The 21,449-nt window shown below is 38.6% G+C and overlaps 1 protein-coding gene across 2 annotated transcripts in view; it reads right to left on the bottom strand.

Moving 5' to 3' along the window:
* The window catches only part of LOC114662582 (NADH-cytochrome b5 reductase 3-like), a 1,047,486-nt gene that overhangs the window by 26,669 nt on the left and 999,368 nt on the right, over positions 1–21,449 (bottom strand). For both annotated transcript variants that reach the window (XM_028816139.2, XM_051934548.1), the window contains exons 2-4: positions 18,345–18,371; positions 5,738–5,860; positions 4,564–4,636 (exon numbers count right to left, since the gene is read on the bottom strand). In XM_028816139.2, coding sequence (XP_028671972.2) covers positions 4,564–4,636; positions 5,738–5,860; positions 18,345–18,365 — 217 coding nt within the window. In that variant the 5' untranslated portion in view covers positions 18,366–18,371. The remainder of the gene's footprint in view (positions 1–4,563; positions 4,637–5,737; positions 5,861–18,344; positions 18,372–21,449) is intronic.

Raw genomic sequence — 21,449 nt, 5'->3', positions numbered from 1 at the left:
ATCGATTCCATGCCACGCCGCATTGATGCAGTAATCCAGGCCAAAGAAGCCCCAACTAAATATTGAGTGCTGTACATGCTCATACTTTTCATGTTCATACCTTTCAGTTGGCCAACATTTCTAAAAATCCTTTTTTTGCATTGGTCTTAACTGATATTCTAATTTTCCGAGATACTGAATTTGGGACTTTCATTAGTTGTCAGTTATAATCATCAACATTAAAAGAAATAAACATTTGAAATACATCAGTCTGTGTGTAATGAATGAATCTAATATACAAGTTTCACTTTTTGAATGGAATTACTGAAATAAATCAACTTTGTCATGATATTCTAATTTTATGACCAGCACCTGTATGTAGTTCCCAATTAAAACCCACAGATGTAATGTACATGTATATCCAGTTCAAGCAGTTTTTTGCATGAATGCCAATACCCTATGTCAGGGTTTCTTGACTACTGGGCTGGGTCATAGCTTGGCATCAATGGGTCGCAAGCACACCGGGGGCTGAATCTGGGTTGTTACTGAGATGCACTGAAACCACCCCCTCTACCCTAGTCTGCAAAAACACTCAACAATGCTGCACAATATTTTTCAGCGTCTCTAGCCGTACTTGTTTCACCAATGGGGACCAACTTTACATTTTTCTTCAGTTTCACCAAATTTTCTTGCTCAATTCACAACATGATCAAATCTCTTTTTTTCTGTCCAAGCAGCTGTCCTTATGTTTCACTGCTTTTTGCTTCGCGGGACGTTAAAGTGTCTCCGAGAAAATCACGTCTCGTCTCCTTCCAAGCCATTCAAGATTTTTTTATAATAGAGACATATCAACACAAATAAAAATGTGTTGACTAGTTTTCTTTTTTCTGTTATGTCACCAAAATCTGTCAAGGCATTTTGACTTTTGGATATTTCGTTTTCCTATCATTATAAATATTGACAAATCATTGTAGCAGATACGTAGTGCCCTAGATGCCAAATTTCAGAGTTTTAACTAAACAGGAAATATTGCTTTTGGTGATGGATGAGTGAGTGAGTCAGTCTGTCAGCTTTGCATTATATACAGTTCCTTGAGAAATGATTCATTCCCTCTAGATGTTTGTCCTGTTTTATTTCATTACAACCTGGAATTAAAATGGATTTTTGAGGGGTTAGCACCATATGACCCAACCAGCTTACCACCTTCAAGGTAAAAAAATACTTCTACAGTGATCCCCCGCCTATCATGAAAGTTATGTTCCAGACCCATCAGCGATAGGTGAAAATCCGTGATATAGAAAGACCATATATATAAACATTTTTTTTTATAGTTTAACCCTTAAAATACCCCTCCCACACGCTTTAAACACATGTAAACTTATTAAAACACACTTTGTAAACACATATGATATGTGGATGTCGGGCTAAGGATATGAGTAACATCTCTCTACTATAAAAAAAAAATCTTGGCAGGGAGACGAGGCTTGATCTTCTCGGAAAACAATTTGACATCCCGTGAGAGACATTTTAATGGTCACGCAAGACAAGGCAGTGAGACAGAAGGACAGCTGCTGTACAGGCTTTTAAGTGATTGACGCAAAGCGCGACAAGCACAACACACAGCTGACCAGCAGCAGCAGCAAGACACCAGCTGAACTGATTGCACCCCCCCCCCCCCCACCTTCACAATGCAAGCAGCGTTATAAGTCCCCCGAGAAAGAGACTTAACCACGCCCGGGGCAGGAAATAAAGGACAAATATTGTTTTTACAAAAGTTTTAAAGTAAAAATGAAAATAATGCATATGTAACAATTCCCATGAAAATAACAATCTCTTTAAATTGTTTATCCGGTAAACCAAACCTGTGGGTGGCCATACAAAGAGAGCAGGGGGGGAAGCCCCGTAGTAATAATAATAATTTTAATAAATCTGCGATGTAGAGGAGGCTGGCGGTACGGTGACGCAGTGGTAGCGCTGCTGCCTCGCAGTTAGGAGACCCGGGTTCGCATCCCGGGTCCTCCCTGCGTGGAGTTTGCATGTTCTCCCCGTGTCTGCGTGGGTTTCCTCCGGGCGCTCCAGTTTCCTCCCACAGTCGAAAGACATGCCGGTTAGGTGGATTGGCGATTCTAAATTGGCCCTAGTGTGTGCTTGGTGTGTTTGTGTGTGTCCTGCGGTGGGTTGGCAACCTGCCCGGGATTGGTTCCCTGCCTTGTGCCCTGTGTTGGCTGGGATTGGCTCCAGCAGACCCCCGTAACCCTGTGTTCGGATTCAGCTGGTTAGAAAATGAATGGATGGATGGATGGATGGATGTAGAGGAGGCGCGATAGCTGAACCGCAGTATAGCGGGGGATCACTGTATTTTAAAACAAACAATAATTAAGACAACAGAAATTACCAGTATACATAGGTATTCACACCATACAACCCCCACCCCCCCCAAACCCCCCAAAACTCTTTTGCTGCATTTCAGCTGCAGTTCTCTTGGGGAAGGTCTTTATTAGCTTAGCACATATAGCAACTTTGAATTTTGCCCATTCTTCAAGGAAAAATTGCTCCAACTGCTTCAGGTTAGATGAGTGGCGCTGGTGTACAGCAATCTTCAAATCATGTCACAGATTCTCATTTGGAGGAAGTTTGGGCTTTAAATAGGCTACTCCAAGACATTTAAATGTTTCCCATTAAACCCCTCCAATGTAGCTTTAGCAGTCGGGACACACCTCCATTAGAGAAAGCGATTGTATTTAAAGAGATGTTATATAGAAAAGTATGTGGGGCGTGGGAGGAATATGGTTTGGTTCTTAATTATTATAGATAGAAAATCAGTATTTCACTACTGTCCATTTTAAATACCAATGAATAATAAAACATAGTAAAAAGTAAAGAAGTAAATTACATTAACACCTCATCAAAAACAATATTATGAATCACTTTATCATGTTACATTCTATAAACGTTGCTTTTTTGCATTTCTGTTTGCATACTGTTTGGGATATTTTTGTCCTTTTTGTTTATTGGATGATTCTATTTGTTCTTGATTTTTATTATATGCAGTTCTTTTTTGTTCGTTTTTTTTTTTTTTTTTGACATTTATTATCAGTTCTTGCCGCTCTTTTTCTTTTGCGATTTAAAAATTCGACATTCTTGAATAGATAATTTGCTTTCCTGCCTTGCCATTATAACGGACTGTGTTGAAGCATGAGTTACCACTGAGAGTGTCACGGGGTCATACGCAGAGAGAATGTGCACAGTAGGATTGGACGAGTGGTGTGGAGGGGAGTGTTCATGACAGAATAATGTGGACACGACGGAAAACGTTTTTAATAGAGACACACACACACACAAAGTATTTTATTTTCATTCCACTTAAACACTTTGGAATATATTGTTAAGTCCATTATACAAGTTCCAAATGAAAAATCTATTTTAATTCTCAGATTATAATGCAACAAAACATGACAACCACCCAGAGGATAAATACTTTTGGAAGTTCGATCATTGTAAGGGGAAGTAAAGGTGCGTACACCTGATGAGCCCCAATTAGGGTGAAACACGTGTTGTGTATTGTTTATATTATTTGGCAGGTACTGTATCATATATATACATACACATATACATATATACACACACACACACACATTATATATATATATATATATATATATATATATATAAAACAGAGGGAGAGAGTGAGAGATTTCAGAAAAAGTCACAATATTGCCCACTTGAATAATGGACTTTTTAATTAAAAGGCAGGTGAAAGGGATATCTGTTTTTGCCATGGTATCGAATTGGTACCAAGTTCAGTAACAATTTCACTGCCATTAGCATGCAATGCAAAACTTCTGGCATCGAAACATACCTAGTCACAATACAAGCAGAAGTACTGACACAACCTTCTAGGTCAGAAAATTTTTCATTGTTTAAAAACAATGCATTATCAAAAAACATTGATTCCACTGTTGACTTTCTTACCTGCACTAAAATTGAGTGATTCTGAATTATTATGTGTTACCATGTCAAAGTGTTTTACAGTATAAACACACTCAAACACCACATAAAATCAGTAGATTTTCTTAATATCAATGTTTAGACTGTTACTGATGCTTTTCTCATCCAGTAATGTGCATCTCTTGCAATTAATACAGTGCAATCAAAATAACTACACCTGTGAATGAATGCAGTGTCATACAAACATTTTCATCTTGAACCCTATTGCAACTCAATGTGCACAGTTTAAAAGTTTTGCTTGATGGTTATGTTAAAATATATTAAATATTAATATTATTAATATTATATATTATTATATATAATATTATTATATAATATTATACTGTTCACAAAAGCTTCACATTAAAAACAATTTAATAAATGTGTGTGTTTGTGTATAAACACTTTTATTTGTATTGTTATTAATTATATTGACCAGTTTATAAAATACTCATCTGAAAGAGGCACTTGTAAGAGGTTATATAATTCATAAGGAATACTTATTCTGAATAACAGAATATCATTGTGTATACAAACAAATAAAATGTGATTCAACTATACATAAACTTCATGGGTTTTATAGAATTTATAACTTACCAATGGGAAGCCCCAAAATGTGATCTTTGCTTTCAAGAGCAAACTTGAATTTGCGAGTGTCATGACTTACAATCTGAAAATGAAACAAAATTCATTATAAAAACTTAAATATCACACAAAATATGTACCAAAACCATTTAAAGTTGAACAGGTTTGACCTGGCTTCATTCAACTTTATTTAAATGTCTGTAATATTCATACATAATTTAAACTCTCAATAACAGTTTGTTTTAACATTTAGTCAGTTGCTACATTTAGAAGATACAATTTAAAATGCTTGTGCTTCATTTTCTATCAATGTATTGAACCAGGTTTCTAGTAACAAAGGTTGTGCATTTTTGTTTTATTTCAACAATAGTACATATAGTTCATCTAGTAATTATAAAACTATAAAGTTTTAATAAAGTTTTAATAAAGCTCTCACCTAGTACAGATTTATAACCACTATGACAGAGGTGGGCAATGTTGGTCCTGGAGAGCTGCTGTGGCTGCAGGTTTTTGTTCCAACCCAGTTTCTTAATGAGAAGTCAACTATTGCTGATGAAGCACTTATTGCTTAAGTGACATTTTGATGCTTCATTTTCGTGGTCTCGCTTGTTAAGGTTCCCCACCATTAATTGCTTACTTCAATCTTAAACAGCTGCACTCAGTGTTTGAATGGCTCCTTATTAGCAATAAGATGCAAATGACAAAGCAGCCAGCAGTTCTCCACCTAGCTTTTTTCCCATTTACAACTGTGTGTGTTCATCATGCACGGTTTGATTTAATAAAAACCTTAATAGAAAGGTGACAGACTGAAAATTATACAGTATATGTTTTAGGCTTCAAATCATTTGGATGATATCCTTGGAAAGGAAAAAATCTACCATATAAGAACCTTGCATTGCAGACTAAAAAGCCATAAAATCAAATAAGGTCTGAGATTGGCAAGGACTGGATTCTAATTAAGCAAAACCTGTAGCCATTGCGGCTCTTCAGGACTATTATTGCCAGCCCCTGCACTATGACAAGTACTTACTAAAATTAAACACTTTAATCTAATTCATCGCAAACACACCTGATTCAGGTAAACTGTATCTAACGTGAAGTATACAAATAGCTATTGGCAAAAACCTGCCTATCGATTTGCTTGAGCTTTTGATTACATACAGTAAATACATGTACAAATGTTTACCTCTTTATCTATGAGTTTGAGAGCGTATTTCACATTAGGGTCCTTCAGAGTAATTGCAGGCTGTTTCTTTGGGAAGAAAAATCTGAAGAAGGCACTAATTGCATCATGGATAGACTTAAAAATCTAAAAATAAAATGGTATTATATTAATGAGCAATTGAAAATTACTACAGCAAGTACATGAGGAAATTTTGCATTTTTAAAAATGGCATCTTCTTCAAACTTTTACTTACAATGAACAGAAATATAAAACAAACAGAAACATCCACACACATAACATAAAATAGCTAGGAAATTACAAGCAATTTACGTTTTTTTGAGAAATCAAATAAATTTCAGGTACAAGTATGATTAATATGAAAATAAATAACACATTTAACAGAAAATGTACCCAATATGGTGGATTGGATATAGCTTGGTTTTCAAAGCCAAAATGGATACGGCTGTTCCATTTGTGCATTACCATTCAAGAGACTCTTCATCAATCAGAGTTAAGCAACAGTGTATTGATATTCACGGTTGTATTAATCAAATGCAAAGTTACCTCATGCCCACCCTTAATATATAATGCATATATGATATAAAGCAGTGGTTCTCAGCTTGTATACGAGGACTCACTGGGTGGTACATGAGAGAACAAAAGAGTGGGGTGAGACATGAGCTAGCAAAGGTGGGGGAGAAGAGAAGAAAATAGAGAAGCCGCTGTAGTTACAACTTAAGCATACAATCCTGTGGCAAAATGTGCCAACCGTGGCGAAAGCACCAATGACACACATTTGGATGGCGCGGTTGTGAATGGGATGCAGGCTCTGGATTAGAAAAATTATTGCCGTCCAGTTCAGTGGCAAATTCAGCTTATTTTCGCTGTGACAAGTAAACGCAAGTACCGATTTTACAAATTACTAAATACAGAATTAGCAGACAAAGATAGATTTGTTAAAACAGACTGAAAACAATGTAAAAACTAATTAACATAAATACAAACCAACAATATCTGTTCATTAATTAATTGCTAAACTATGGCAAACTGACAACGAAGTAAACTACAATGAAAATACTAGTCAACAGTATCCCTGGAGAAAAAATAAACCTTGTTTTGTGTGGGATGGGCAGGGTACTCTGACATGAGTAACAGCAAAGTCTGATCAGTTGTGTGTGGCAACTTAAAAACAACAGAACAAATGATATTTTACAGGAATTCTGAAATAATAATAATATAAAAGTTTAGAAAAATCTAAAAAAAGAGGGAAGGACTTCCCTTCTTTGTTATTAACCAGCTAATGTCCCCTCCATACATAGATGCAATCTCACAACAGCAAATATGACAAACCTGACAAAGTAATTTTCTGGCACGTCTGATTTAAAAAGTATGCTATTATAAAAGCAGCTTTAAAGACTGTGTAAATTAAAATATCCTGATTATTTTGGTATTCATTAATTTACAAGACAATGATATATCAATATTTAAATTTTTAGTGTTAGTTTTAAGCAGTGTTCGTTATTCGGTTAATAGACATTTTCTGTGAATACATTTAGTACATGCACATAGTAAGATAAACAGGGTAGTTCATGATGATCATTTCATTGTTTATGAACCTTACATTGAAACTGAACAAAGCCAAAAAATCCATATTTGTTGTTAAGCAGCTCTGAACTGGATATTTTTTGTAAATTATGGAAATGTACAGAAAATTTAGTCTTTCCAATATTTTCCATGTCAAAATACACAAATGTAAATTTAAAAAAAAATTATTTAAAAAAAAAAAAAAATAGGTGCATACAATAAAAATTAAAACGGGGGAATAAAGAAATATCACCTTTAGTTTTACATAATAAAGAGTTCAGTACTGTACAATGCAAGGCTGAGGGTACTTTCAACTCCAGAGGGTGGAGCACCAAGAAAAAAGCTTGACAGCCCCTGATGTATGGCATAAATATATACAGGTATATTGTACAGATGAAAACATAATAGTAATATGACCCAAACTAAAATGCGGTTGAACTCGTGTGGGAAATGTTCACTACGTGGTTTAAACTTAAGGACATGATACATTTAACTCCAGGTGACAAGTAAAATATTTTATTTTGCAACTCTTTAGTTGAAAAAAAAAATTACCCATATGCAAAAACCATATGTGAAAAGGCTAAGTATACCTCTAATTGTTCCTTTATCAATTAAGGATAGTTAGAGACAAGTACTGCTAATCAAGTATACCAATTGATTGATGACCAGGAAGTAGCACCACCTTCATGGTGCCTATAGAAAATTATCATACCCTGTCAAAATACTTACTTTTTGTCATATTCAATTCTGGAAATTAAAATAAACTATTTCCAGCTATATTTGCAAATTATAATCCCTCAAAATCAAAGTCAAAATAACACTAAAAATCCTGAACAACTGATAAAATTTAATTAGTGAAATACCTGGTTTGGATAAGTTATCAGCCCCCTAAGTCGATGTGATATTACACAAATTCTGGTTGTGGGGTATGTCAGATTTGCAGACTGCGGTTGCTTACCTCATTACCTTACTATGTCAGTTTAATAGACTGAAAATCACTGGCCACATCACATTTACACACCAAGTCCTGACTTTCTAGCACAGCCATGCACACCCTTTTTTCTGACAGCCAATAGTGTGCTTCCTGACAGAGCCACTCTGTTTGAAAGATTAATAGCTGCAGCAAGTTTGGCCTCAATCTCAGTTCTTATTTTTCTTTTTTCCATTCTGGCCTAGTATGGAAAACATGAGACATCAGACAGACAAGTCTCTGTGAGGTCCAAAACACCTGCATTCCTTTCTCCTCATTGCTGCATTATATGCATTGTACTTCTGGATAAGCATTCATTGTTTTGCCAGCTCTCATGCACGTAGAGCCCATCCCTACAAGTAAAATACAAAAATCACACCGGTTTAATTTTATCAGAGTGAGCCGCAGACTTATTAAAGTGAGTTGCTGGGTATGTCATAGTAGGCAGCAGACCTCAGAGAAGTGCACCGCCAACTACCTCCAACTCACCGAGATTATGTAAATGAAGGCTACAACTGAAAAATCACTGGAAAAGTCACGTAATGTGATACAGCCTTTACAGTAACCATTACAAGCTTGCTCAGGTATAATCAGTCCCCATCCAGATCATACACCAGGCTAATTAGCGCCACCTAATGTCAGAATAAATCGGGCTGTTCCTTGAGGACTACACTATTAGTAATATATTGCAAGGGACTTTCAAAAGGGCTCTAGGATAATGTTGTGAGAGGCACAAATTACGAGAAAAATACAATATGATTTTTAAGGCTTCAACTATCCTCAAAGAATCTTTTAGGACATCATTAAGAAGTGGAAGGTGCATAATACCACCAACACCTTGCCTCGATCAGGCTCCTCTTCCAAACTGGATAACAAAGCTAGGAAGATACAGATCAGGGAAGCTACCAAGAGGCCAATGTCAACTCTAAAGGACTTACAAATGTTCATGGCTGAGATTGGTCAGTCTGTGCACTGTACATTGCAATAATCTCACATGCCTTACACAAATCTGGCCTGTATGGCAGGGTAGCAAAACAGAAGTCTCTTCTGAAAAAGTGCCATATTGTTTTGTTTGTGGTTTTCAAAAAAAAAATGTAGATTATGAAGCCATGAGGCAAAATGTTTTATTGTCAGATGCAACAAAGATTGAACACGCTGTCAAAGAAACAATCCAAAGGCTTAAGGATAGGAAGGTGAATGTTCGTCACAGCACTGACTTGAAACTAGTGGATGACCTTGAAGAGAGCAGTCCACTGCCACTTATCACAAAATCTGACTGAACTCAAACAATTCTGCAAGGAAGAATGGGCAAATATGTGTGCAAAGCTGATAGAGACGTATCCAAACAGACTGATGGTGGCAATTAAAGCAAAAGGTGGCTTTACAAAGTATTAAATCAGGGTACTGGTCATTTTTCCAACCCTGTTATTCTAGTTTGTCAATTTTTATTACATTTACAGAACTTTTGCCTTTTTTGTTGTTACTTGAATGTTGTAAGGCAAAATGTGTAAATAAAGTTGGAAAAACATAGTTTAATAGGTTTTGATGTCAGTGGATGGATACAAGAAATTATCCCTTGGAGTACAGTTAACTCAATCATTAATACTAGGGTGTTGTACCACGTTAGCCATTATGAATGTAGAGAAAATCCAAGCAAAATGACACCTTATATTGGCTAACTAAAAAGATTACAATATGCAAGCTTTTGAGGCAACTCAGGCCCCTTCTTCAGGCAAGATGTAATACAGAAACTGGAGTTTCCTGTGTTTATTTACACACTCTAGGACAAGAAACAACATTGGTAAATCTTTAAATGAGAAATTTTAAATGTAAAAAAATTAATAGATTCATTCAGGTTAGGGTTAATTTAACAAGAGAGAGAAGAACAATGTATGATCAAGATCTCTGGATAAGATAACTGTCCAACAAAGTCTTTTGAAGTTTGTAATGAGTTTTTCAAAACAATGTAGATCTGTAGACAGGTTGTCTGTCATTCTGAGAGATGTAAACAATCCTCATATCTGGCCATAAAACTCTTGTCTCTATTCAATCCATGTTGTAATGTATTAAATTTTAGCATGAGTTTAACTTCCCATTATTTTCTCCCTTGCTGTGTTTTGAAGTTGCCCATAAGCACTGTGACTTTAAAGTCCCTCTCACAGTGTCCATGGCTGTTGAAGTGGGCCGCTACAGGAACATCTGTGTTGCCATGTTTAATGTGGAACCTGTGTAAATTCATTCTCTGGCAGAGTGTTTGTCCAGTTTCTCCCACAAAGTCAGTAACAGAAATGATAAAATTCACTCTGACACATAATCTATTGTCTTTTGGACAAGATTGCTACTTGCAACAAAAGGGGACTGCAATGGGCTGTGGGTTTGCACCTCACTATGCAAACCTATTTATGGCAAAACTGGAGGAAGATTTCATGTCAAAGTGCATCGTAAAACCAATGTTGTATCTCCATTACATAGAAGACATCTTCATAATCTGGACTGCCAGTGAGAAGGACTCCTCCATTTTCATAATGAATATAATTCTTTTCCTGCGGTGGGTTGGCACCCTGCCCAGGATTGTTTCCTGCCTTGTGCCCTGTGTTGGCTGGGATTGGCTCCAGCAGACCCCCGTGACCCTGTGTTCGGATTCAGCGGGTTAGAAAATGGATGGATGGATGGATATAATTCTTTTCACCCCAACATAAAGCTGAAGCTGAATTACTCAAAAACAGAAGTCAGCTTCCTTGACACCACCGTTCAACTGGAAGACAACACCCTCGTAACTTCTGTTTTTCACAAACCAACAGACAGACGGACCTACCTGAGAAGTGACAGCTTCCACCCCAAGCATATAAGGCGCTCAACTATTTTCAGCCAAGCAATACAATACAACCGCATTTGTTCAGACCTGACAGACCGGTATAAACAATTGCAGGAGCTCATTCAAGATTTCATCAGACAAGGTTACAGCCCCAAAACAACAGACACTCAAATAAGAAGAGCTACTGCCACACCCAGAGACAACCTTCTGGAATATAAAAACAAAGACAAGAACCGCATCCCCCTTGTTGTCACCTACAACCCACATCTTGAAACACTTCGAAAAATTATAAAAGAACTTCAGCCAATACTAAACAATGACCAAACACTGAAAAATGTATTTCCTGAACCTCCCCTCCTGGCATACAGACAACCACCAAACCTTCAGCAATAGTCCGAAGCTCCCTAAGTGAACCAACAGAAAATGGCACATCTCCATGCCTACAGAAAAGATGCAAAACATGTGCCCACATCTATGATACAGACCGTATAGTTATACCACACTGCCGACTTGAACATCACATAAAGGGATCATTTTCCTACAGATCATCTAATGTAGTCTACCTAATTCTCTGCATGAAATGTCCTGACACTGCACTCTATGTGGGAGAAACTGGACAAACACTCTGCAGGAGAATGAATTTACACAGGTTCCATATTAAACATGGCAACACAGATGTTCCTGTAGCGGCCCACTTCAGCAGCCATGGACACTGTGAGAGGGACTTTAAAGTCACAGTGCTTATGGGTAACTTCAAAACACAGCAAAAGAGAAAATAATGGGAAGTTAAACTCATGCTAAAATTTAATACATTACAACATGGCTTGAATAAAGACAAGAGTTTTATGGCCAGATATGAGGATTGTTTACATCTCTCAGAATGACAGACAACCTGTCTACAGATCTACATTGTTTTGAAAAACTCATTACAAACTTCAAAAGACTTTGTTGGACAGTTATCTTATCCAAAGATCTTGACCATACATTGTTCTTCTCCATCCATCCATCCATTCTCTTCCGCTTATCCGAGGTCGGGTCGCGGGGGTAGCAGCTTGAGCAGAGATGCCCAGACTTCCCTCTCCCTGGCCACTTCTTCTAGCTCTTCTGGGAGAATCCCAAGGCGTTCCCAGGCCAGCCGGGAGACATAGTCCCTCCAGCGTCTCCTGGGTCTTCCCCGGGGCCTCCTCCCGGTTGGACGTGCCTGGAACACCTCACCAGGGAGGCGTCCAGGAGACATCCTAATCAGATGCCCGAGCCACCTCATCTGACTCCTCTCGATGCGGAGGAGCAGCAGCTCTACTCTGAGCCCCTCCCGGATGACTGAGCTTCTCACCCTATCTTTAAGGGAGAGCCCACACACCCTGCAGAGGAAACTCATTTCAGCCACTTGTATTCGCGATCTCGTTCTTTCGGTCACAACCCACAGCTCATGACCATAGGTGAGGGTAGGAACATAGATCGACCGGTAAATTGAGAGCTTTGCCTTATGGCTCAGCTCCTTTTTCACCACGACAGACTGATGCAGAGCCCACATCACTGCGGACGCCGCACCGATCCGCCTGTCGATCTCACGCTCCATTCTTCCCTCACTCGTAAACAAGACTCCAAGATACTTGAACTCCTCCACTTGAGGCAGGATCTCGCTCCCAACCCTGAGAGGGCACTCCACCCTTTTCCGGCTGAGGACCATGGTCTCGGATTTGGAGGTGCCGATTCCCATCCCAGCCGCTTCACACTCAGCTGCGAACCGATCCAGAGAGAGCTGAAGATCACGGCCTGATGAAGCGAACAGGACAACATCATCTGCAAAAAGCAGTGACCCAATCCTGAGCCCACCAAACCGGACCCGCTCAATGCCCTGGCTGCGCCTAGAAATTCTGTCTTTAAAAGTTATGAACAGAATCGGTGACAAAGGGAAGCCCTGGCGGAGTCCAACTCTCACTGGAAATGGGTTCGATTTACTGCCAGCAATGCAGACCAAGCTCTGACACCGGTTGTACAGGGACCGAACCGTCCTTGTCAAATTAACCCTAGCCTGAATGAATCTATTAATGTTTTACATTTTAAATTTCTCATTTAAAGATTTATCAATGTTATTTCTTGTCCTAGAGTGTATGTAAACACAGGGAACTCCAGTTTCTGTATTACATCTTGCCTGAAGAAGGGACCTGAGTTGCCTTGAAAGCTTGCATATTGTAATCTTTTTAGTTAGCCAATAAAAGGTGTCATTTTGCTTGGTTTTTCTCCTCAATCATTAAGAAATGGAAAGAGTATAGCACAGCTGTAAATCTGCTTAGAGCAGGCCAGCCACAAAAACTGAGTGATCACGCAAGAAGACTGGTAAGGTAGGCCAGCGAGACATCTCTATATATATAAAATCCAACATGTCTGTCTGTCTGTCCACTTTTCACGAGAGAACTACTTAACGGATTTAGATCAGGTTTTTGTTCCTATAATTTGCTTGAACATTCCAGCTGATTTTGCAACCTCTCTCATAGTGTTAAGTATCATAGTTCACTAGCGGTACTGATTTATTTGCGTGAATCTGAAAGAGACACAGCGGGCAGAGGGGATGGGAGGCAGTGCCCTTGTCACTCACGTGTCAGCCTCGGGGTGTATCTTACATCCACTTAGCTAGTGAATGAGAAAACTACTTAATGGATTTAGATCAGGTTTTTTTTCTAGAATTTGCTTGAACATTCTGGTTGATTTTGTGACATAAAAGAGTTTGACAAAATGCCTAAGGGAGACTCTGAGGTCTCTAAAGTGTCAAGTCCAGTGCGTATTATTTATGAAGTGTCTCAGAGTAGGAAAATGGTCCTAACTGGCTTAAAATTCTCATAGTAACACACACTTGGTACTACTGTGAGGAGTAAAATCATTTATATACAGTATATTCTCCTAATATAAAAAACTGCCCTTAACTTCACTTTGATTTAGGAGAGCTTCTGAGCTGTCCTACCTCGGCAAGAGCTGCCAAAGATGGCATTTGGGCACAGATCATCACACACATCCCAGGAAAAGCCAAATATTTTGGCAAATCCAGACAACAATGAACTTGTACAAAGATATTGATTTGACAGAGATGGAATAATAGTTCTAACAAAGCTTGTATGTTAATGATTCATCCATCTACGCTGAGAAGCCATGCACCATCAACCGAAAAGAAAGCTGAAATGATACATTACATATGTTACTTTTTTGGCCATAAGGAAAATGCAGTTTTGAAATAGGTATGTCACAACTACCTTTTCTCAAACTTTGTAAGCGCATTTAAAGTTTGGTGCAATGACTGAGTCAATGCACAGATGTATACATTGACATACCACTTCACATGAGGTACTGATGAAGTAAGCTGCATTCATGCATACTGGCATGCACATAAAAATCTTTGCTCCAAGTGTGGATGAGCAAATATAATGTGAATCGCATTCAATATCACAGTATCAACACATAGGTGGTCCAAACTATACTGTAGTAGCCTGCATATTACCCAGAAGAAAAGCAGGGTTGGATGGGTGATTGACACCGAAATTATTGTAGTCACTGTACGTAAGTAAATACGTATAATGAGGTTTACCAAAGTAAAAATAGTTTAAAAATAAGTAACTACTTGAATATTCATAAAAATGTAAGTAATTCAATTGCTAGTGATCATACAGCTAATACAGGCTACGATATTCTTATTTTATCTTAGCTTTATTTGATTCATTTCAACAGTACAGTATAATTAGATACCTCTACAACTGGTGCACTTGTGTGATAAGTGAATTAAATAAGGTCAAGGAGTGAGTAAGCTGTTAGGACTGAACAAGCAACATTTTAATTTACAACTTAGCATCTTAGCTACTGGGTCATACTCACATGACATAAAAATCCTATTGAGTCAATCCGTGTCATATCAACAGATTTTATGAAATATTCCCGACTGACTATGTGTGATTCACTTCTTACTTGCTGAAAATGTCTTTGTACCCAATAACTAGTGTAACAAATTTCAGGCTTATATCTTCAATACTTTATAAGATATGGAGGCTTTAAAAAGGGGTTGTGGCCCTAATTTTACTGCAAAAACCACTGCTACGAAAATTGACAATATTCCGTAAGTCATAACATTTAAACATTTAATGCTAGATGCATGAAATTTTCATGGACTGTTCTTTATCATTAGTTGTTTTTAACCTCTAAAATAGCTGGTCCTCAGTAGCACATTTGCCAATATATGGCTTGATGAAAACTGTATAAAGAAAAAATGTCTTTTCTGCTTTAAGATGAATTTGGCCCTCTGTATCTCCACACTAAACCACATCATCTCTTTCCAATTTTGATAGGTATTAGTCATATTATAGATCTTTTTTAGCAACCAGCTGCCTATTTGAAAGAAAGAAAAAATTTTATTAATAAGGAATTAAACATTGAAGAAAATCATTTCACATCTGCATTTCAAAAGCATATTAGCCATGTATGACAAAGTCTGCCATAAAAATAATTATTCCACTGGAAAGAGATTGTTTGAATTAGTAGATGTTCAAAATATGAAGTTGACAATAAACCAAACCACCTAGTACTATTATCCATCTACTTTAGTGGATTTTACTCTCCATTTTTGGTACTGTTTATTTACATCAGAGTAAAACAACCTAAATGTTATATGTTCTAAAATTTAGAATCATCACTACTACAGCTTATGATGTAAACAGCTTACATAAAATAGGTTTGGGATGACAAATCTGATGTCCAGCACGCCTACAAAGGCATGTCAGAATCAAGTCAAAGAGACTCAGAAGGCAAAGTATTTAGTCAGCACATGAAGTTGTTGTAATGGTTAAAGAAAAAGAAATTATTCTTTTGCTTTCAATACTCTTCCCCACTGCTGGACTAATTAAGAGGCAGACTCAAGAACTTAACTGTCCAGTTTGATGCTTTTGCTTTATCTGACAGAAAGAAATGAAAACAGAAACCATTAAGTCAAATCCTAAATGGTTGTGTAACATTCGCTACTAGCAAAGGTTTACAGTGCCATAAAGTGTTTGGTTGACAATTTGTAAAATGAGCACAGATCATGAATTATCATGAAAATGAAAGACACCCCATCTTTGAATGTATCTATTGTTACTATGAGGAAAAATTCATCATTTGATAAAACTATGGTGCGGTTTTTGTTTTGTTTTTTTAAATAACAGAACCCATACAATCTTGAGGAAGAAAACTTGATGTTTCCATCTGAAATGAAAAATATATAAAACAAATAACCTTACATATGTTACTGTACCTATTTTCATTGATTTATTTACCATGCCTGCTTATTCCACTGGGTCACAGGAAACCAAAATTTATTCCAATATTGGAACAGGATACACTCACACACCTTACTCTAGGTCTGTTTAGAGGGGGTAGTTCAAGCCAGCATATATTGACCAAGGTCACTGCTTCATGACACCACAAAAATGGGAGAAATTTGTAAACTTCATACATTCATTCATCCATCCATCCATCCATTATCCAACCCGCTATATCCTAACTACAGGGTCACGGTGTTCTGCTGGTGCCAATCCCAGCCAACACAGGGCGCAAGGCAGGAAACAAACTCCGGGCAGGGCGCCAGCACGCCGCAGGGCACACACACACCAAGCACACACTAGGGACAATTTAGAATCGCCAGTCCACCTAACCTGCATGTCTTTGGACTGTGGGTGGAAACCGGAGCACCCGGAGGAAATCCATGCAGACATGGGGACAACATGCAAACTCCACGCAGGGAGGACCCGGGAAGCAAACCCAGGTCTCCTTACTGCGAGGCAGCAGCGCTACCCACTGTGCCACCGTGAACTTCATACAGATAAAGATTATTTATCTGCCACCACATCAAGGCAGCATGTAGACACTTTGAGTTGAATGAACTTTTGAGAAAAAAGGAATTGTACAACAAAATAACAACTAATGCTCAACAGTTGGCTGCTTGCACCGCTCCCATTTGAGAGGCGTTTGTCAATCCATCCATCTAATGCTAAAACAAGCAGACCACCTGGAGTCTGACAGACTGCTTATGGAGTTTAGTGAGAAACTAAATGGTTACATATTTCTGCCATTATTAAAATGTACTAGAGAATCTTGTTCTGATAATGTGCTCCTTTTTCTACAGATGTTTGCTACTGAAAATTAAAGCAGCATTAAAATTCAAGTGCAGTTCTCTTCTTGAAGGTCCTTTCTTTGTCAGATTGTGTACGTGGAAAGAATGAAAAACGTATAGCCTTTGCCAGTGTTCACACTTTGGAACAGTTTCTCATATACCTTCAAAATAAAGCCTAGTCCTGTCACCGTGTGAGCATGAGTGTCATGTACGTGTGTGTATTCAGACGTACATCCTATCCAGGGTTGTTTCCATCCTTACACCCAGTACTTCTGTAATAAGTTCCAGCCCATCACAAGTCCCAAATGGATAAAGTGGGCTTGAGAATGTACAGTATGCATGCATGTACGGTATGTAGAACAGTTGTGGTAAAGAAGGCTGTCAAGGTTGTCTGCTAACAGTATTATTTGTCTTCTCATCCAGTAAAAGATTTATAACAATACATCTCATTTATATGGCGTGTTTCCCCTGCTATAGAATGATATTCCAAATTCTCATAGCATTAGGCATAAAAAGGCAGTGCTTGCTTCATCACACACCCCCGGGACTGACTCATACTTGACAATACAGAATAGCCAATCCAACAACTGCAAGTCTCTAGACTTGGAAGGAAACTGGCACAGGTACAAGTATTATGTGATTCAGAGGACTATGGAATGATAGGTGAAAAAACAAATAAAAACTGTAACAAGAAGTTTTTAAAACGTGCATTTATTTTTCCAACCATTATCCAACCCGCTATATCCTAACACAGGGTCACGGGGGCCTGCTGGAGATTGCCTAAATGATACTGTTCGAATTTGTTGACGCCCAACATAATTAGCAGTTCGAGCTAAAGAAATTTACAGCAAAGCAAAAATAAAAAAAGGTTGAGTAGCTAAAATATTTAACGCGTTAACGTTTACATTTTCTTACAAACACAAGCTGAAAATAACGTGGGGGTGGAGGTGGTATGAACAGCTCAGCTGATTATTTCAATGCATCGTTTTAATGAAGAAACTGGGCTGGAAAGAAAAAGATGCCAGTTAGTCTGTAAACTTTCAGGCGCGACAACACACAACGTTCGCAGATGACACGCCTAGCCCAGTCCCTCGCACACATTTGCAATATCAGCTGTGTTATTACTTACATAGCGCACTATAGATGCCATTTTCCGTCTTCCGCAGTCAAACGTACAGTATAAAGACACAACAGACACCGTCACCGGGAAGTGGCGTCGTAAAATTACTTTTGGAAGGACTCGTAGTGATGGGCGGAGTGAGGCCTCACGAAGCATGAACACGTTTGAAGCAATTGTGTCGGAAATCGTATCGAAGCTTCGAAGCATTTGACACTCACCTCTCTAGTGACACCTCCTGGTCATTTTCATTAACGTTACACAAACTTATGATCCACTTCAATGACGTCTGTTACAACTCTTAATTGCTTTTATTTTTTCGCAGATACAGACTGACAACGAAGAGAAGGGTTCGTCAGCAGCTTCTAGTGTCTGATGTCTAAAAAATATAAATATAACTAACGCCGACAGGCAGAATGCACTATACGATAGCAAGAGTTAAACAAAATAAGACGCCTCACTCATGGATTCCCGGCTCTTTCAATTAGTATTTACTTTTGCACTGTATCATTATAATCGCTCCTGTTATTAGTATTATAATTAACCCTCATCTTTTCTTGAGATCACATTTAATAGCCTTAAATGTTTTCTTTGGTCTGACTTAATTAAAACGGAGTAGACAGAAAATAAAGGTTTATCCCTGTACTTTGCCATGATATAGGTAAGCACATTTGAGAAAGAAAAGGTGAAATCCTTAAATCACAGATGTTATTATTCGATCAAGTATTAAAATATTTCATTTATTAATACTTTACAATATTTTTTGGAGCTCAAAAGTAACGAGTTCACTACGAGAAGAGTACGCCGTCAGTGGCTAAATTAACTAAGGTGGTTGCTTTTCAAATTCTGAGCGTAGTGCTAGCTCGAGTTCGATCCAAACTAAAGACTCATCATAATTAATAATACTTAAAAAAATAATCTCGAGTGAAATCTTTATAGCCAATTTGAACTAAATAATTTTGAGAGATACTGTGGAAGGGTCGCATAAGAGATCTGTTCGGGAATCATCCCCATCATCAAAATGCGATGACAAATTGCGTAAGGCAGCTCACATATTTACATTAATTCATCTTCAGTTCATCGCCATTTGACGTCCATGAACCCCTCCATTGAATAAGATTATAACAAACCCACTGTGGTAGATCAGGTTGAATTTGCTCTGCTGCACCAAACATTCAAAGGTGTCAATCCGGAGCAGAGAGGCTGAGAGACACGGCACAGATCAGTCAACGGCACACCGACACACAGATACACACGGGACACTCCAAGGTGAGCAGTGCTTGTATCAAGTGAGCATTGCTCGTATCAAGGTCGGCATTAAAGATCCTCTTGAGTGCTGAGGCAACAACAAAAAGCAGCGGGATAAAACACATCTGGATCTGCTGCCAAAAAAGCATTTGCTTTTAACAGCAGCATCCCTCCCTCGTGAACGCATCTTCAAGGTCCGGACAGGCGATCAGTAAAAAGTTGTCTTAGTCACAGCACAGTGAAATAATAATACATTTCCTAAAACATATACTGTAGTTGTCCAGTCTGTATCATTCCTAAGCAATCTTCCAGTTATAGAGGCGCAATCCCAGTTACTAACACATTTACCGTGTAGCTCTCCCCCCCTCCCCCAACACTCAAAGTAAGAACACATTCCACCTTATTAATTTAATATTTAAACCGCTAAACCCGCCATCAACAACTTACAATAATAGTTGAAATCGTCACTCAAATTTTTTTTTTTGTTATAGACATAAAACAAGATGCCCATTTCCATTTGATATGTCTTTACTAGTGTTCTCGCCTTGCTTGCTCTTGGTCCACGGTGGAATTTGCTGTTAAAAGGAAAAAAAAAAGAAAAACAGACTCTTTTCGGTAATAATTCACAATGGGTGGAAGTGGGACCCGAACCCACGCAAGCCTTATTATGGAGCGGCAACTCTACCTCTGCACCACTACTGTTTTCAGCAGGGTGGATGTATATAATGCATGTTTTTTATGTATGTATGTATGTATGTAATGAAGACTAAAACAATGATATATAGATGTATACTATATGACATACGTTCAGTGTTGCATGAAAACGTTGCATGAGGTGAAGAATGGATATTTATGAGAGTATTATGGTGAGAGATGTGCCGTCACCCATATTACTAAAGCTCTTCTTTGCAGCATTATGCATTCTACAAGTCGGCATTTGTATGATGTATAATTTAGAATTTTATTTTTTGCCACAAAGTATTATTGGGCACAGTCATTTAACATGTATGGATCATCCACAAACATTCATTTCAATGGGAATTCTGTCTAGTTTTTGAACTCTGTTGGTGCCTTATGTACTTCAAACGGGAGCTCGATGAATAGAAGCACTAAGCAGACATGCACACTAGTAGTATTATGCATGCACGTTCTGTCAAACTGTCAATCAAAATGATTAATGACCTTTAAGCCCTGCCCCTTTTTGGCTGACTGCCAGAACACTTTCTGTCAAAAAGGACTGATGGCCTTAAGCCCCGCCCCTTTGGTGGCGCATTTCCGGCCCGCCCCTTCGGTGATGCATTTCCGGTCCCGCCCCGCCCCTCTGATTGGTGGATTTGAATGATGCATACCGCCCCCTGTCGGTGGATTGGTGACGCACATCCGGTCCCCACCATTACCCCCCCCCTTCACCTGCTCGGATGTTCTTTCTGTCAAGAGCCGTTTGATGGATATCTGCCTCCTCCTTGAACCCACCATCACCACCCCAACCACATTCCAACCCCCACCTCCCGAAGGCAAGCCCAGACATGCCCAGGGGCATCCCCCTCTCCCGAGAAACATGTTCAGGCTTGTTCCAACATGCTCTCGGTCAGGCAGCACCTGTTGGTTGGCCCCACCACTTCTGAAAGTGCTGTATAAAAAAGCGACTCATCTTCTTCGATTCTATGATTTTAATATTAACACGAAAATAAAATATCTCTCTACCCTTTTGCTTTTTTTATCTAAGTCTAACAGCTTTCCATTTCACAGAAAGACAAGCAGCCCTGATCTCTCTACACACTGAGCTGACAGGATCTGCGCGTGCTGGGGCCGTTCGCGCGTGCTGGAAAGCTGCTAGGTCCCACTTCTGCAGGGGTGCCCGGCCGTCTG

Source organism: Erpetoichthys calabaricus, chromosome 1 (genome assembly GCF_900747795.2).
Source record: "Erpetoichthys calabaricus chromosome 1, fErpCal1.3, whole genome shotgun sequence".
Classification (NCBI taxonomy): Eukaryota; Metazoa; Chordata; class Cladistia; order Polypteriformes; family Polypteridae; genus Erpetoichthys; species Erpetoichthys calabaricus.
This window is presented reverse-complemented; position numbering and strand designations above follow the sequence as displayed.